Raw genomic sequence first — 18,247 nt, forward strand, 5'->3', positions numbered from 1 at the left:
AGTGTCTCTGGGTATCGGTTACTCTCCTCAGCAGCACAGAGGGACTAAGAGATTGATGGACAGATGGCTCGCTGGTTGCGATGAAGGTCGCCGTGGGAACAGAGGGATGAGCTACAAGTTGAGAGGAATCACACGTGCATGCACCCATAATGCCTACAAACACACAGGGCGAAGGCGAAGGAAGGGCTGAGGGCTGAGTGTGTTAAGCAGAGAGGAAGGCTCTGTGCTGTCTGGCTAGAGCGGTGCCCGATGTGCCTTGGGGCTTTGGACCGATTTCATGCCCCCATAAGCAATGAGACGCACAGACGCAGACACACACTCTCACTGCTGGGCATTCTCTCTGCCCAGCTACCCGCATCAGACGAAAAAAAGCATTGGCACATGGTGAGCGACGGAGAGGGACAGAAGAACAAAGATAAGCCAAGAGAGAAATCTGCTACAACATGCATTCACTAATGGTTGCAGCAGAGTGCTCAAACTAGTCATACAGCATTTTCATTTCAATGTGATTGGCTGAAGAGTGCATATTCAGCTTTTTCTGAGTCAACATAAGAAGTGTTCAGTAATTATTTCTGAGAAAGTAGTTTATGCCTTTCGTGCATGAGTCCTCTAATAACACTGTGCACCATTTGAAAATGCAAAATATCACTTTCATATCCAGGAAGCTGCTGGTCACTCTGGGGGTTCAGTTGAGTGAAGTTAATTTGTAAAGCCTAAAATCACAAACATATGGACATGTACAGGAGAGTGCTTACGGTTCTGTTTATACTACATTGCAGTGTTGTAGTACTCAAGCTCAGTCTTGGTCTTGAGACCGGTCTCAAGACCACTTTTTGAAGGTCTTGGTTTCGTCTTGGAATCGACGGCATTTTTACTCCGTCTTGTCTTCAAGACAAGGTTCAACTTCTTGAATCTTCATTTATTTTCTTTGGGTATTTTTATGGGAATGTGGTTATTTCAGATCAATTTGAGGAGTGTCTCTGGTTTTCATGTTCCACATTTTATCCTAAGTGTGTCATGCAGTATGGGCCTCGCACTGGTCTGGTCTTGATTTGGTCTCAAACCCTCAAAGTCTTGGTCTCGTCCTGCCTTGATCTTGGCCTTGACCTGGTCTCAACTCCTCAAAGTCTTGTCACGGTGTCGATACACTCTGGTCTTGGTCATGACTTGGTCTCGGTTTAGGTGGTCTCGACTACAACACTGCTACATTGGATATATATCTATAAATTAATTTTGCAAGATCTACATCAATGGACTCTCCTGCCGCACCGATGTGGAGTGTATCATTTTGTTAATAAAGGTAATAGTTCTTAACCAAGCTCTCCAAGAACATAAAGACAAAAACCTTTGTAAAGTTCAGTGCCTTGCTCAAGGATATTTCCCCAGTAGCTGTTGAGTTTTTCCAATTTTCCTCATATATGCCCACCTGGTCCAAGGATTTGACCTGGTAGACCTTGGTTGTATATCCTTAGTGTACTATCTATGTTTTAGACCTGGACATCCGCTGCAACACTCTCATGTTGAATTTCAAAAGAGCAGAATATGTGGGAGAAGGTGAGAGAGGTTCATTGCTTTCAGCTCACCGGTTGCCCGAAGTCAAACTGTGACTATAGGTCTGTGGGTCAGAGGTCCTACGGAAACCTTTCTCTCTGGGTTACTGGGCCAGCATTCAAGTTCTGACCTTCCCCTTCGTCAGTTTAAGGTAGATATGCCCCAGCCCACGACCCCGGAGTCAGATTTCACTCACTCCACAGTCTCAACCTTCATTTGCAAGATCCTTCTGTCAGCTCTTCAGCTCTCAAGTTTTTTCCCCCAAATAAAACAAACTTGTCCAAAAATGATTTGCCTAAAGGTCAAGTCAGTTTGTGCACTGTCAGCAAACACATAGGAGCATACTTATTAGATCGACCTGTATCTGCTGCTGCTGCTGCTCTGCAGGCATATCTGCTGACCCTTATCAACCCCCCCCATCCTCCCCCACTCTCTCTTATAAAACCCAGGTGTGCAAACACAAAGGTTTACCTAGGCCTCATAAACAATAACAGATAAGACGAGAGCAGGGGAGAAATGAATAAGGAAGGAGGCCCAGCTCCTCAGATCCACAGTGACCTCCTAATCTGGGTTGTGACTTGGCCTAGTTTTTTCATCCCAAAATGACGAGAGACAGAAAAGCTGGAAGTTCTTGCACAGGATATTTATTGTCTTATCCTCTCATACTGTTAAGAACCAATTCAGTTAAAAGAGGTGACTGCCATCTGTTATCTACTTTGTAATCAGAAGGTTGTAAAGCTGGAATACTGATATGAGGCATCTATGAATCTGAGGGACGTCCCAAGGCATCAACTAGTCGAAATTGGCCGTTGGTGATCATCTGTGGCCCTAGTTTTTGTGGTGTTGGCAATAGTCTGCTTGTGTTGCCGCATTTTAGCCGATTTTATCATCTTGAATCAGCGGCGGTGAGAGAAATCAGTGCGCGAGAAGATAAAAAGGAAGTGAGGAAAGCTAATGGGTAAAGTCAAGAGGGCACACACAGAAGGCTCTTCTCATTTTTCATCTTGATCTCATCTGATCATTCCAATACAAGGATATTTTCACAACGACATGGCCATCTGGAATGAAGCTAAGTGGTGTGAAAATGGTCGGCAAATGCCACTTTGTTTCATGTACGTATCATAACAACGGCTTGTATAACCACTGTCCTGTGTTTTCCGGTTTCCCTTTTTGAATCACGAATACAGATTACCTACTGGTGCGGAGAGTTATTTCCTCTCACACAGGTGCAGGACGTACGTGGTAGTTGGCTATCGGCTGTAGTCTTTGCGGTGTGTTCTAGTGCAACTTTTTGGCCAAGACACAGGCAATGTGAGGTGACGCTATTGTCGGCCTTCGTCGCTGCTACAGTAGTTCTTTGATATTGTTATTTTTATGTCTAAGCCTTTAGAGCCTACATCCATGCATAAGAACAGTGGTGCTTTGCTAAATGCTGACATTTTGACCTTATGATGGTTCTAGATGAAACATTAATGGATCACTAAAGTTATTATAAGTCATCCTGTGGGGAACATCAGTGTGTGCACTGATTTTCATTGCAATCCATCCAATAGTTGTTGAGATGTTTCACTCAAAACTACAATGAGACATTATCACCAAAATCATTAGGGTTCATCGTCTGGGAACCATGAATGTCATTGTACCAATCTATCAAGTAGATGTTGAGATATTTTAGATGTATGTTATGGCGGAACCAAAAGATGATGAGTGGACGTGATAGATCTCTGATCCAGCTTTCAACTCGCAGCGCCCCAGAGCAGATGGTTTCCAGCTTTTAAAGAGCGACTCGAGAAAGAAAAATTGTCTAATTGAAATTCTATCCCTTGCGTGTTTTCTCTGTACCTCTCTTGCAGTTAGCCTCTCGTGCAAGCAGTGACATTTTCACAAGTGATTCATGTGGAAAACATAAATTACACAAGACAAACAAACGTTTTTTTTATCACATAGATGAACAGAAATGAACATATGAAGACACACACGCTCTTTGATGTAACCTCAGCTGCTGCCGTCAGCCTCGTCTTTCTGCTTCGGTGTTCAGTGGCTAAAGCAAGCTCAACAATGGCTCGCCTTCATCCCACAGTAACCCGCCTACACACACACACACATACACACACACACACACACACATCTCAGAAGTCCAGGGCCATAGCTGTGACTTCATGAAGAGTGGGATTAGTGCTAAGAGGCTGCTGTGTGTGGGACCTTGAGGCCGACTAACACAATGGACTGCAAACCGCCAGCTACATGCATACATCAGAGTAGGCCTTGAAAGGCTAACGCACACACACACACACACACACACACTGAAGGAGACTGTATTTTGTGCAGACCAATCATCAGAGGGAAATTATGGGAACTATTATCAGACGCCCAGAAAGAACTGAAAACATCATTCCCTTGTTTTAATGATGCATGGAGGATGTGGAACACTGGAGCCCAGCATGTGTACAGCAACATATCTCGAGCTGTGTAATTCAGACCAGAAACTGACACGCTTTGCATGTGTGACTCTGACCTATAGGATTTCACAGAGACAAGAGAATCCTGTGTGTCCTGATAGAAAGCCTGTGGGTTTGAACAGGTGGCTGGCAGGCTGGCTGCTTGATGGCACTCTCAATCTTTGCTTATCAAATCTGGGAGTGCCGTCTCTGTGGTTGGAGAGCTTCCACCCGTAACTCTGGAGCCTGAAGAGTATGTAAAACTACACACTGGCTATGCAAAGTGTTAGAACACAACAGACTACACTGTGGGAATCCGGTTCAAATCCATGAACACTTGTTGATTTCTCAGAAAGGATTAAATTAAAGGATTTATAGGAGCAAGCTGTGATTTTGGGTCGAATTGAATTGAATTGAATTGACGACCTAGTGGTTAAGATGCTAACCATGTGACCTCAACGTCCCTGGTTTGATTCTGCCTGCGGACCTTTGTTGCATGTTGAACCTTCCTCTCTCACTCCATGTCTCCTGTCTTTATCTCTACTTATAACTAGCCAATAAAAGCAAAAATGCAACAAAGAAGCCTTTATGATTTGTATTTGGGTTAAAGAAAGACTTGAGAAAGTGTTTTTTCCTCCATGATATGTCAGTAGCACATCATTTTCACTACCCCACCTCTCTTCTTCTTCTTCTTCTGCCTCCCTCCTCTGACACAGAAAGCTTTATTGTAGTCAATTAAATGTTAATCAGGAACAGTAGCTCAGCCCGTCCTTCGCAGACTCAGTGAAGCCAGATAGGTGGAGTGGTGTAATTGAAAGAGACAGGCTCAGCAGAAAACAAATTAAAGTTTAAAAGCCAAGAGTCGCATTGGTGAGCCAGACTCAGAGATGATCTCTTCAAATCAGGCTCGCGCTGATGACTGTTGACACTCGAGAGTTCAGGTGATGACGGAGGACAGAGAGGGAGATCTTCACCTGTCTCTACATCCCCCAAAATACACAAAAACATCTTCATTTAATAACTCCTGCCTCAGAAAATATACACACTATTAATGATTTATGAAAAGATGGCTGAGCAACACACACAGAGGGTGTGTGTATGGTATGACGGTGTGTGTGTGTGGTGGTGGACGGAGTCGATTACAGAGGAGGAGGCGGCCGAGAGGCAAGGGGCCCACTTCAGCAATGTGGTTATCAGAGAAACTGAGAAGGCCAGAATGGGAGGTATGTGTGCAGTCTGACTGTATGTGTGTGTGTGTGTGTGTGTAAGCAAAGGGGGGAGGGGTGGTGCGTTCAGTGGGGCGCTCTGTTATCAGCTGTCACCCAAACTGAGACGTCCCCCCACCTGCTTGACAAGTTATCAGTTGCTATGGAGACAAACAAGTAACAACCCCCCCCTCCCTTGTCGTGTTGACAAGCATGCATGCCTCTATGCATGTCACTATATGAACAAACATACACATACATTTTGAGTTGGGGGGACGGCTGTCATTAACCATCATATCCTCATACAACGGTTCGTATGATATCTTACGATCGTTTTCCCTACGTATGTCCAGCAACATGTGACAATTTCCGCTCCAGTCTTTTCAAAATAAAACCACTTAGGTTTAGGAAAAGGTCGACTTGGTTATATTTAGGCAACAAAACTACCTTATGGTAGTACACATGTGAGAGTGGAACACTGTGTTCAGAAGTTATGTTTTCTTTTGCCATATGAGCACTTTTGTTTTGCATATGTGTATTTGCAGAGACATTTAGACTGCAAACTGGGCTAAGGACGACATGTAATTGCAGGTCTCTTTGAAGTTGACAGTATGTCTTGGAGCGACGTGTCCGTTGCACGATTTTCCAGACAGACTGGTCTTTATGTATTCTCTCTGACATCACTAAAACATTTCTGTCCCTTGTAGTTTATTGATCCTGCTAGAGAAAATTGTTCTTGGCTTGACCTTTCTCCAGAGAGGTCAAAGGTCAGGGTCAACTACAGGATAGTAAGCCTAGAGCCGGGAGGATTAGCCCAGGAGCTCCAGTTAAAGACTGGTCTCTAATGACTAGACAAACCACCATAGTTCTCTGCTCTGAGCTGGTGTGTTGTGTGTTTGTCCTCGATGTTAAAAAGAGATCTACTTCCTCCTTATCCCCTTTTTTGTTTTGTGTTTCCAGGGAATTACAATGCATTATTTCTTGCCTACCTACCAGTATTTCCAGTCACCAGCTCCTGGTGAATTCTTGCAACTTCAGCTGTGCTCTTTTCTGCGGTTATGAGACTCGAACACTAGTTTCATGCACCAACAGTTGGAAAAGATCAGTGTAATCTGATGTTGTATAAATTACTGAGCAATTGTTTTGCAGTGTGAGGGTGCTTCGATAGCAGGATCAGAAATGTTGGTGATTGAACAGGTTCTGGAAAGATACTGAAACATGAGCATTTTGCTGTAGTTTTGTACTGTAAATTTAAGTTAATCCGGGAAAATTCCACCTACGATAAGTTATCATGCGGGCTGCAGAAAATTACAGCATCAGCATAACCGGTCAGGGTCACTATCACTAATAAACTGAATATTACAAAATGCACATTTTTTTTTGCTTACTAATGTCAAATTCACATCAGGCAACAGCGAAGTGCAGCTCGCTGCAATAATACAAATTTTCTGTGGCCAGTAGGCGTGTTCATGTGTTTTGTAACATCAACAGCATGTCACAGGAATCACAGGACTCCGTTTACTGATTGGCTTAAGATCCTCTCTGGCCACACTTAGCTGCTAAAAGTTCAACTTTTCCCAGCTTTAGTTTAGCCGCATTTCACCGCAGAATCAAACGGCCACAACTCACTGAGTTCGGGAGCAGCCAATGCAGCTTTTCATAGACATTGCATGGCAGCTCGCCGTGGGCCGCACTTTGCCGTTGCTCTGGTGTGAATTTGGCGTAACACAGGATGTGAACGGAAGCACAGTGACTAATAAAGAAACTAATATCCTTCCCTAATGCTGCCTTAAAATACACAAGTTGTACTATATTTAGTTAACAGTAAATACGAAGCTACAGCCAGCAGCCACTTAGCTTAGCCTAGCATAAAGACTGGAAACAGATGGGAAACAACTAGCTCAACTCTGTCCAAATGTAACAAAATCAACATGTTGTGGTTTTACAAAGGGCACCTGCCTTTGAACAGACCTGTTTCCAGGCTTTGTGCTAAACTAAGCTAAGAAAAGCTAACCATCTCCTGGCTGTAGCTTCATATTGACCATACAAACATGAGTGGTGTCAATCTTCTCATTCAACTCTCAAAGCAAAGATTCTCAAATTTTTGAACTATTCCTTTAAGTTACTGTATGTTCCTCTAGAACATACACTTATTGTACATGAGGCAAAATGCCAGTTGAAATCCAGCCCCCATCTTTAGCATGTAATCAGTGTGTGAGACACAAGTGTTTGTGTTCTAGATGCTATCAGGGACTGGGCATGTGCAGGCAGCTGGTTTCTCTTTTGCTGTGTGTCTGTTCAGCACATTCAGGCGCACACAAAACACACAACATATAAATCCTGTGACCCGTCTGCACTTAACTATCACCATCATGTAGAGCAAGTCATTTCTAAAATCTGCCTCGAACTCTGGGATTTCCGCAAACAGCTCAGCCCAGCTGGGCCACATCGAGGTTTTAAGGCTATTCATTTATTTTACAATCTGCACATTTTCACAGCGACAACAACAACAGTGTGGCCGTAATGTCTCAAGTGCTGCAGTGTTACCATGATGGCCACAAAAAGACTAGAAGGAATCAAGGGAGTGTGGAGTGTAACAAGAGCAGAGGCCCAAGATTTATCTCCATTCATTAGAGCCCACAACAGATTTCAAGAGTTGTGCTTCAGAGGAGCAGCGGCAGGCTACAGGGGGACGGCTTGTTTTTGCTCACCACAGTGTTTTACATGCAGACAAATGAGGGAGCTGGCAGGAAAATAATGAGGGATGGTGTGAGAGAGAGAGAGACTGGAGTGAAAAAGAGGAGTTAGAGCGATGAAAGAGGGTTAGCCTTTAGCCAAGAACAGGCTCTTAAAAATTAATACAGTGATCTGAATTCATCCCAAGCGCATTGAATAATTGAGAAGTGTCTTTGAGGAGAACAGATCGTGCGGAGTGTGACATGGTTGGGAGGGTGAGGATGCAGAAAATGCTTGGAAAAGCAACGAGAGAGGCACAAATCTGCTTCTTTCTTTCTTTCAGACACAAATACACACCGGAGACTCCGACTCCAACTAGATTACCGTATGTCTGCAAGTTTCAACGCCTGAACTAATTATGACATGATTATTATTATGATGGTTATGTGTCCATTTTCACACGCAAATATAGAGAGAGACACTAAGATAGTGAAAAACAGACAGAGGAGATAAAGGGATACAAAGACAAAAAAAGAGAGGAGCCTTTAACCCTTTAAAAATGGACCGTTGTTAGCATGGTTCTGTTTTAATCAATGTAAAAAATCAAATCAAGATCAAAATCTTGTGGAAAGCCTTCAAAGAAGAGTGGAGGCTGTTGTAGTCAAACATTAATGTTTCGGAAGGAAATGCTCAACAATCACACATGGGTGCAACGTTCGGGTGTCTGCACACTTTTGGCCATATGGGGTGATTTTCAGATGTAAAATCTTGATGCAGCGAAACTCCTCAGGCATCTAAAGAAAATATGTGTTCATTGATTGCAAATGGAAGTAGAACGGAGCCCGGGGGTCTTCCTCCACACAGAGGTTGACTACTCCGGGTGATTCAGACTTGGAGCTGGTGTGTTCCCATAACCCATCGCCCCCTTTAGCCTCACACACCCACAAACCCCTCCATTGGGAATCACAGCCAGAGGGCAGTTGTAATACACCAATTTAGAGCAAAGCTTGTTAATTTACTCCCTCAGCTCCCCCTCTCTTCTCCTCCTTCTACTGTCTTCACGCCCCCCCCGAACCCCTTCACTCCCCTTTTTATTGCCTTTTTGCTTCAGTTCCTTCAGCTTGGCGAAGTGCCAGCTCCATCTTAGGGGCCTCCTGATTGTGTTCGAAGTACCTGAGTGCACACAAATTCACACAAACAGCCCCTTTTCCCCCAGTTTATCTACTTTTAGTTTTTTCTTCAGTATTATAAGAATTTCCTCACTAGCCAGTCATCTTATGTAGACCTCAGATAATGCGTTTGAATTCCAGCCACTATAGTAGCCATGTCTCGCAGGGATATTCATGGCTGACACCAGGATCTTATCACACATAAAGCTCACCCCGTTGATGGACAGCCAATGAAAGGATGAATGTTTTCTTTTCCTTTCTCTTTTGTCAACCCCGTCCTGCTCTGATGGGAACAATAAATAATTTCAGCCCCAAAGAATCAACACTTTCAGCGTGCTAGGCCATTAAAATGATAATCAACACGCCCGGCGGGCTTATGGGGGCCTGTTTTCCATACGCCTCCAGACAAAGTCTGATGGGGGGGAAAGTGCGGAGAGTAGCGCGGTAGCCTCTGTGTATGTATCTGTGTGTGTGATGGTTGTGCCATAGATAAACCTCTAGTCTCTTTGTATAGTGACAGATCAAATTAGAAAAGGTGTGTTTAACACTTGTGGTCATGACTCACTGGTTTGTGGGTTGAGCTGCACATGAAGTACCTGCAAATAATCATCAATAAACAAAGACATAATGACTAATATAAACATGTTAAACAACAACTTGATGTTCATAAGGGAAAGCTAGAGTTGGTGATCTTCTTTAAAAACTTTTTTTCTTATATTTGTTGAAATTCTCAATACATCCCGACAGCATCAATGAATTAAATGCTCTGACAAAAAAAAAAAAATTAGGTATGTCGCAGGACTGTAATAAGCCAGTCATTACATTCAGGCCGATGATTGGACGGGCTACCTGCCTGTGCGCACTCTGTCCGTGCACTCATTGCGCGTCACAGGATTCTTTCACAAGCTGATGGCTTGACAGCTGTGAGTACTAACAATAGCCATGTTCGTTGTTTACATTCAGAATGATAATTTTGGGGGAGTGGCTTTGGAGGGAGGCCTGAAGCGACGGACTGTCAGTGTTGTTGTCGACTTGGCGACTTTCTCTCTAGATTTAGGAGCTGGTGCTGCTAGCTACTTTCATTGCAAAAGAGTTGGTAAAACTGGGCTCTGTGTTTTGGTTGGATAATTGGATATAATTGGATAATTTAAATCTAGCATACTCTTGGTAGTTTCTCAACATTACAGACCTTAGCTTTTAGGGCTGCTCGATTATGGCAAAAATCATAATCACGATTTGTGCACTTTGAATGGTGTGGACGCAGCAAAAAAACTCAGCGCCGCACTGAGGACAGTCCGTCCCGGTTGACAGTTGTGCCTGGAACAGGGAGCTTCGTCCCTTCCCACAAGGGGATTCTCCCCCACTGAGCATCCGTCCCTGACCCGCCAAGCAGGTCAAAAGCTTTACAAATTTACAAAACAAGAGAGCATCATTGCAAAACGGAATGTGGCACAATGATCTTTTTATGTAAATGATCTTGTTTTCATAATCGTTGGAAGCCGTAATTGTAATTTAAATTTGATTAATTGCACAGCCCTACTAAAGATTAAAGTAATCTCATGGATGAATTCTAATGAGTTAAACTCATGTCAGACTCATGTATATATTAAGACCTGCAGCAGAAGCTCACTGTCATGAACCCTGGTGATAAGCCTGAACATGACCGGGTGAGTGCACGGTATATGTCTGAGCATGTCTGTCTGTCCGGGAATGTATAGCAGGTTTCAAAACTTGAACGGTCAACTTTATCTGAGGTAGAAAGAACTGTATGTACCGTGAATGTGAGTGAGTGTACGGCCGTTAAAAAGTCATAACCTTAAATGAGAATATCAGACATGTGAGCGTGTGTGTGTTTATGTGGAGTGTGTCACTGTGACATAACCAGGTCTCGGCTTGTGATGGGCAGCTGCTGGGAACAGGGAGCCTGTTACTGCAGGGTTAAGTAACACTAGAGCACAAAGTTCAACTGCAGTCAGGAAAATGTACACACACACACAAACACACCTGGCTGCGCACACAAATACACACAGGTTCACTAATCTTTCGATTATGCAAAGACACACGGGTGAAAGACACACACACACACACACACACACACACACACACACTCGGACTGTTACAGGCGTGTTTACAGGTGCTATTTTGAGATGCAGCCCGTCACTCCCCCGCCATACCAAAGCTTCTCTTAACACACATTTCAGCAGCTCTGAACCAGACCTGCCCCTCCATGACCAGACTCCTGCTGGAAAACCCCAACACAGGCTGTGTTGGTACAACGTGTGGTGTTAAAATAGACTGATCACTTTACAATTAAGCTGACAAACTCTTAACAACATTCAAGAAAGATTTTGATTTGATTTTGTTTATCGTGACCGATATAATTCAGAGTGTATCAAGGAAAAGACTACAGCTGGCTGGGTATCATTTGAAATATTTCGACAGAAGTGCCTTAATATAATATGACAAAAATTTGGCAACATTTTAATTTGAGTCTGGAACTATCTGATCAAAGCATAAATTAACATGATTATGAATTTGAGCAGACATTGGATACCAGATGACAGCACTGAGGTTCGATATCTAGCCCTCAAAAAATATTATAAAGGGCAGGTCCATCTGTGTTCTGTTCTGTTCTTTTTTCAAATGGAAGCGCTCTCTCAGCCGTTGCAAAAAGCAGTGACGTAGTTTACCAAAGTAAGCTAATCGAAGCTAATCATTAAGGTTATGAATAATGTGAAAGCTAAGACTGGCTGAGTTGACGTTAGCTGTGCTAAGTTTGTGAACGGTTTAGTTTGGATTGTAGAAGTGGGGTTGTATGTATACTCCTGTGTTCTGCGAGGTAAAATTACTGCTTTTGTGAATGTAGTCTGGTGGCTTTGAAGAGAGCGATATAGCAGCTTCAGTTCCCCATCAGAAAGGGCTGTCTGACAGTGAGGTGAAGCGGCTGTGGACGGGAGCAGCAGAAAAACGTATTTTAGCCACCTAAAAAAAAATATCAATATTTAAGTGTACACTATATTTCGAATATTTTCACAGCTTTACCTCGCCATCAGACAGCTATTTCCGATGGGTAAATGAAGCTGTTATATCGCGGTCTTACCAGACCACATAATTTTACCTCGCAGAACACAGGAGTTGCTGGTCTACCACTGCATCGATCGGTTAGTTTGTTTGTGTTATTGTGTGACTTGTGGATCCGAAGCGTCCACACAACAGTACATTGCTTAGCTTCTGTGCCGATACTCCTGTTCACTTCTCTAAACAGGGAGATGTTAGTGTATGTAACGTTAAACACTGACTATTATCATGTAGATATAGTGTACATGTAGCAGCATCATCATGCAGAAACCTACGTCAAGTCACGTGGGAAAATGCTTTTAGAAGGGCTTGGGAAAATAGCATTTTGACACTGGAACATACGGAAACTAAAATCAAGGTTAAATCATTATTGACATAGTGTGTGCGGAGTTCTTCACTGTGTAAGAAGAACAAGTTAATGACCAAACATTGTGTTACTATTAAAAGCTTGTGCAGTGGCTTCTCTTGGTTAAAGACAATCTAAGGTGATAAAAGATTTCCTAGTGTTGTGCTTGTCTGTCTTAGCCTACTTTTACCAGGGCTAATGGTTAACTGGCAGAGATATGAAATAGAATGACGTAAGTGGGAACCTGGGAGAGAAACCCAGGGGGATTACTAGGATTTGCTCAGCAAATCTCCTCAACAAAGGTGCCCTGGCTGCATGAAACTGTAGGTGTTCAGACCCGGCTCTGTGTGGAGGTGAAACCTAAGCGTCTCTGAGAGTGAAATGGAGAGCGAAGGGGCTCTGAAAAAGTGGCCGTACGGAGGTTGTCCTCTGAACACCTGGCTCTGCAGCCTGTCTTTGGTTTCATGTTGTTGTGTTTTTACTAAAACCTGCGGCTTGTGACATGCTCGGGCCTTCATGCTGATTAACCGGCTTGGCAGTTTGCAGAGATCTGTAAGGAAAACTCTCTGTAAATTTGCTTACTAATTTGTGATACTATTAGGGCTGGGACGATACACCTATCTCACGATTCGATACTATCATGATACTTGCCGATTCGATATGTATTGAGATTTTTAAGTATTACAATTCGATTTTACGATTTTGTTAACTTTTTTAACACTAGACCATGGGAAAAAGTTGAATCATACACTTCTAGGGACTTTTACTTTGGAAAATATCTAAATTGATACAGTAAAATGTTTGATTTTCAGCATGTACTTAGTCAGAGAAGTCCTGAAGTTAAATATATCAGTCATTGTCAGGCATTATTTGTTAATTTTTTTTCCAGCAATCCAAAAATCAAAGAATATAATCCAATCAATCATATTTCCATATATGTATTTTGTATAAACAGTTCCCTTTGTTGACATCTTATTTTGAAAACCAGACATAGTCACACGTGTATACTTCCACTAACTTTACCAAGTCCGTCGCTAGCTCTTACCGTAAGCTGCGTTCTCTTTATACATCCATGGTCAGCTCCATTGGAGCCGTTTGAATGCATTTAACATAAATGTCAGTATGTGGGTGCTCTACAGTCGTAGCGTCAGCTGATTTGACCACGGAGATGCGAGTGACGGCCGGCTCGACCGCACATTACCGCAATACAATAACGTTTCCTGTCCATGACAGAGTTAGCATGCAGCTTTAGCCTTGATGTCTATCTCTGCTTTTCCTGGCAATGTGTGAAACCCAAAGTGTTTCCATACTTTACTGTATGTGTAGTGTTGAATTAAAAATGGGAGGGTGCAGGTCGTTTCCACGCAGACCCTCCGCCGTTTTGTACTTTCTTGTTGCGGCTAGCTGCGGCCGACTGCGGTTTGTTTTTGTTGACGGATACGGAACGGATATGACGTCACGTTACTCAGACTACAACAATAAAAGCGGTAACTTCCTTCTACCTCCACATATCCTCAAGTAAAGCAAATATATCGATTCTGACATTAAAAAATCTATTTCAAAATTGTACCAAAAAAAAAATCACCATACATAGGTGAATCAATTTTATCCCCCACCTCTACTATATGTAGTTGAAGAGTCTGTAATGAAAAGAGTCTCTTGTGAGAAAACTAAAAAAAGGCTGTGAGCTGCAGCCGAGATTTATTGACAGACCGTGCGTAACACTAAACCACCGACAGCCTGGCCCTCATGCCCGAAATTCCAGGAGTAACAGCCCCTGCATGGTGACGGTGAACCCGGCCTTGACTTGGTGGGACTACACACACACACACACAACCTCCCTCTTTGCTCTCCACTGAAGCATATCGCATAGCAAAACTTGAGAAGCCCTGACAAAATATGGCCTATAGGCTCCACGCCCCGCGGGACTGGTCCCTCAGCCTCTGATGGGTGTTAATCTCTGCTCTCTGACCTTCTGCGCCTGCCTCCATCCCTGTCTGTTTTCGCGCGTCCCATATGTCTTATGGGGGTGACCATAGCTGCCTTTAAAAAAAAGAGCTTTAACCTCAACAGTGCACCTTAACTCACCAGTAGTTATGTAATCCTCCCATGGCAGGAGGATCAGCAACCTTGGCAGTTGCCTACCTGACCCAAGGGATAGAACCCTGCCAAGGTTTACATAACAATGTGGATACAGTAACAATATGGAGCATCTAAATATAAAAGCAAAAACACAATGTGACTATAATCTCACTATTCACCACCTCCAAAAGACTACTGTGAGTGCACCACATGTTTTATTTTTTACTGTGAGGGTTACGCCTTTAAACAGAGGTCTTCTCAGGATTCACACTTTAACAGACACACAGCACGTTAAATCTTTTGTTTACATGCAGCTCCTTGTCCTATTAATGGATTAGCTGCTGTTCAGTAAACTGTCTTATGTAATTGTATCATTCCCTGAGCGTCTTAAACGCGGGTTGCATCACTCAAAATAGGCGGCTGTGTTTCCAGACAAACCGGTTACAACGTTTCTGTTTGCTCTAATTCCAGCCATGTGACTGTGACTGTGGCCTCAGAGGAATATTATGCACATCAGAATTTAAAAAAAAAGACAAAAAGACAAAAAGGACACGCATTTGATGAAATTTAAATCAAAACACAACCTTATTTGTCTATTAAATGTCTGGGATTAAGTGCAAGACGTCCCATTTTTGGACAATTTATGAGATAATTATGTGTAGGTCACAGAACCCCACGCTGCTTGAAGAGATTAATGATCTTAAATGCCTCCCTGATGTGATTCTTTTTCTCATTTGCTCTTCGTTTTCAGACTGATGTGTAATTTCCATTAGAATGATAATGAGAGGTAGCCTATAATGGGAGCCAGACTTTCCCAAATAGACCCTCGTAAAAAACGCTGCTGGTATATCAATGCGTGCGTGTGAATGTGAATGTGAGTGTGTGTGTGTGCGTCAGTGGGTTTACAAGCCACATGCTTTTTTGTTTTTGTTTTGATGGAGGAAGGAGGGGGCTGGGTGAGAGAGAGAGAGACAGAGAGAGAGGGGGCGACTCAGTTTCTTTCCCTGTGCCATACGGACACTGAACAAACAATAAATCTGTGCAATATTAATACACTGAATGTGAATACCTCTATCTGTGCAATATATCCTTGATGCAATATACACCTCAAGTGCAACTTTGTTTACATTTTTATGTATTACATCTAACCTACCTATTGTACAAGTGCAATTACCTCTGTTTACATTACATCTATTTTTTATATTTTATACTTCAAGTGTAACACACATACTTTACCTGTTTTTTTATATTGCTTTATAACTGTGTGTGTTTTACCCTGTTATATGTTTTATCTGCCTCGTTTAGTTCTTGTCAAGTATTTGTTTTAAAGCACATCACCAGAAGTGTCAAAATGTGAATCTCGTTGTATTTAATACAATGACAATAAAGCTTTCTATTCAGGTGGCTGTGGCTCAGAGAGGTAGAGCAGGTTGTCCACCAATCGGAAGGTCGGTTGTTCGATCCCTGGCTACTCCGGGTCACATGTCGATTGAGCAATACACTTAACCCCAAATTTGTGTGAATGAGTATTTAGATTAGATCCTGATGGGCAAAGTTGGCACCTTAGTAGCCTCTGCCATCAGTGTATGAATGTGTGTGTGAATGTGTGAATACTAACATGTAGTGTAAAGTGCTTTGAGTGGTCAGAAGACTAGAGAAGCACTATATAAGTGCAAGTCCATTTACCATTTAGTGTGGTTTGGGCTGACGTGTGCCACCTCGCTGTTTTGAGCGATGCTCGTTCATGTCTATTTAGAGCGAGCACAATCGCAAGAGCCCGACGATGACTTTACTTGACTTAACGGCCACAGGTGTCGCTGTTAACAAGCATTTCTGAAAGTTACGAATAGTCCCTTTAAGTTTGAATAAGTCAACAATGAATTTGATGTTTTTGTTTTTGTCTTCAGTGTTTTATGAGATGAAATACTCAGTGGCCTCTGCTGTGCTCTCAAAGCTCGTGTCCATGCTGGGGGTCTGGATCTCCACTCATTAACCCTGAATGGTTAAGTTTGAATAAGTCAACAATTAATTTGATGTTTTTGTTGTTTTAGACTAGAAAAGTGCTTTATAAATGCAATCCATTTACCATTTGCAGAGCTCAGCATCCTGCAGAGCTGTTGCTGTCTCCTTTGTCTTTGAACTAGGGGATGGATCTCACCATCCAGTCATATATTTGAGACAGTGTCAGTCTCTTGTCCGGTGTGCTCTCAATGTATTGTAAAGTGAGTATTTAGATTAGATCCTGATGTGCAAAGTTGGCACCTTAGTAGCCTCTGCCATCAGTGTGTGAATGTGTGTGTGAATGGGTGAATACTGACATGTAGTGTAAAGCGCTTTGAGTGGTCGGAAGACTAGAAAAGCTGCTATATAAATGCAAGTCCATTTACCATATTCCATTCTATTCCATTGTATTCCATTCCATTCTATTCTATTCTTACCTTCCATCCTGCAGAGCTGTTGCTGTCTCCTTTGTCTTTGAAGTAAGGGATGGATCTCACCATCCAGTCATATATTTGAGACAGTGTCAGTCTCTTGTCCGGTGTGCTGTCAATGGCTTTGGTTATCAGGTCTGCGTAGGAGAGATTCCCCCAGGCGTTGCGGCGAGACGATGCTTTCCTCGGGGTCTGCTGGGCAGCCAAGCCGCTGGGGGTCAGAGCGCCAGAGGTGGCCGTCGGAGAGTGCTCGGAGTGCGGGGAGCCTCCGCTGTCTTGTCCGGGAGAGGAGAGAGCTCCATCGGCCGCGGCGGGGCTGCTGGAGCTCTGGTCGTCCGTCGCCAACAACCCAGACTCGTTTGCCGTAGTGGTGATGTTGTTATCGTCTTCATCATCCTCTTCTTCGGGGATAATATCGTTGCTCTCCGGTTTCTCCTCCGCCGCGTTGGAGTCCGGTCGTGGCAGCGGCCAGGTGCAAGAACGTGGCCGCTTTTGGGGCTCGAAATCCGGGTCGATGACCACGTCCAGGTCCAGGTCTTGGAGCGGAGCCTCGGCCATGAGGTAAATAATAAAAAAAGTTTACAAGACAAGAAACGAGGAGCTGTCAAAGTCGCGTCCCATGAATGAATGCGCGCTCCCGTCCTTTTGTTGCTATTCCTCTCCACCAGCAGCAGAGTCCCAAACACAGAACAGTTCCTCCACCAGAAACTTACTTATTCACGCCTGTTGAGGACATAAAGACAGAATAAAATAACACATTCTGTTGGATCCAAGCTAAAACAACAGCCTAACATACAATACAAACATCTGGGTGTGAAGGTTTAACCTATATTTCTGTCAATGAAGCCACAATAAACCACCTATCTGTTTATATCATGTTTATAGTTTATTTTGTATATTGGCAGAATTTTTTTTTTTTTAATTTTCTTATTTTATTCTAACGTTTTTAATCTATTCTTTTGTTATTATACTGTTTAACTTGCACCAAACAAAATCAAAGCATATTCCTAGTGTATACCTCTTACACCTGGCAATAAACACAACATTCTGATTCTGATTCTGATTCTAAATTCTGATTCTTAAATACAATAACATTCTATTCTCTGAGCGTGTCTTCATAATAAAACACTACTTGCTTCATCAATAGGAGCTCTCTACATTAAGATCCACGTCCTGGTGCAATAATAAGAATCTGAATCCACCCACACTGTGGAGATTAAATGGCTGAGGAGGAGAAAGTGCTCATCATCTCTCTCTCTCTATGGGAAAT

At 43.0% G+C, this 18,247-nt stretch overlaps 1 protein-coding gene across 1 annotated transcript in view; it reads right to left on the reverse strand.

Moving 5' to 3' along the window:
• foxo3b (forkhead box O3b) overlaps positions 1-18,247 on the reverse strand; it is a 53,794-nt gene that overhangs the window by 35,177 nt on the left and 370 nt on the right. The window contains exon 2 of the mRNA XM_074616545.1: positions 16,984-17,700. Coding sequence (XP_074472646.1) covers positions 16,984-17,535 — 552 coding nt within the window. The 5' untranslated portion in view covers positions 17,536-17,700. The remainder of the gene's footprint in view (positions 1-16,983; positions 17,701-18,247) is intronic.

This window comes from Sebastes fasciatus, chromosome 18 (assembly GCF_043250625.1).
Source record: "Sebastes fasciatus isolate fSebFas1 chromosome 18, fSebFas1.pri, whole genome shotgun sequence".
Lineage (NCBI taxonomy): Eukaryota > Metazoa > Chordata > Actinopteri > Perciformes > Sebastidae > Sebastes > Sebastes fasciatus.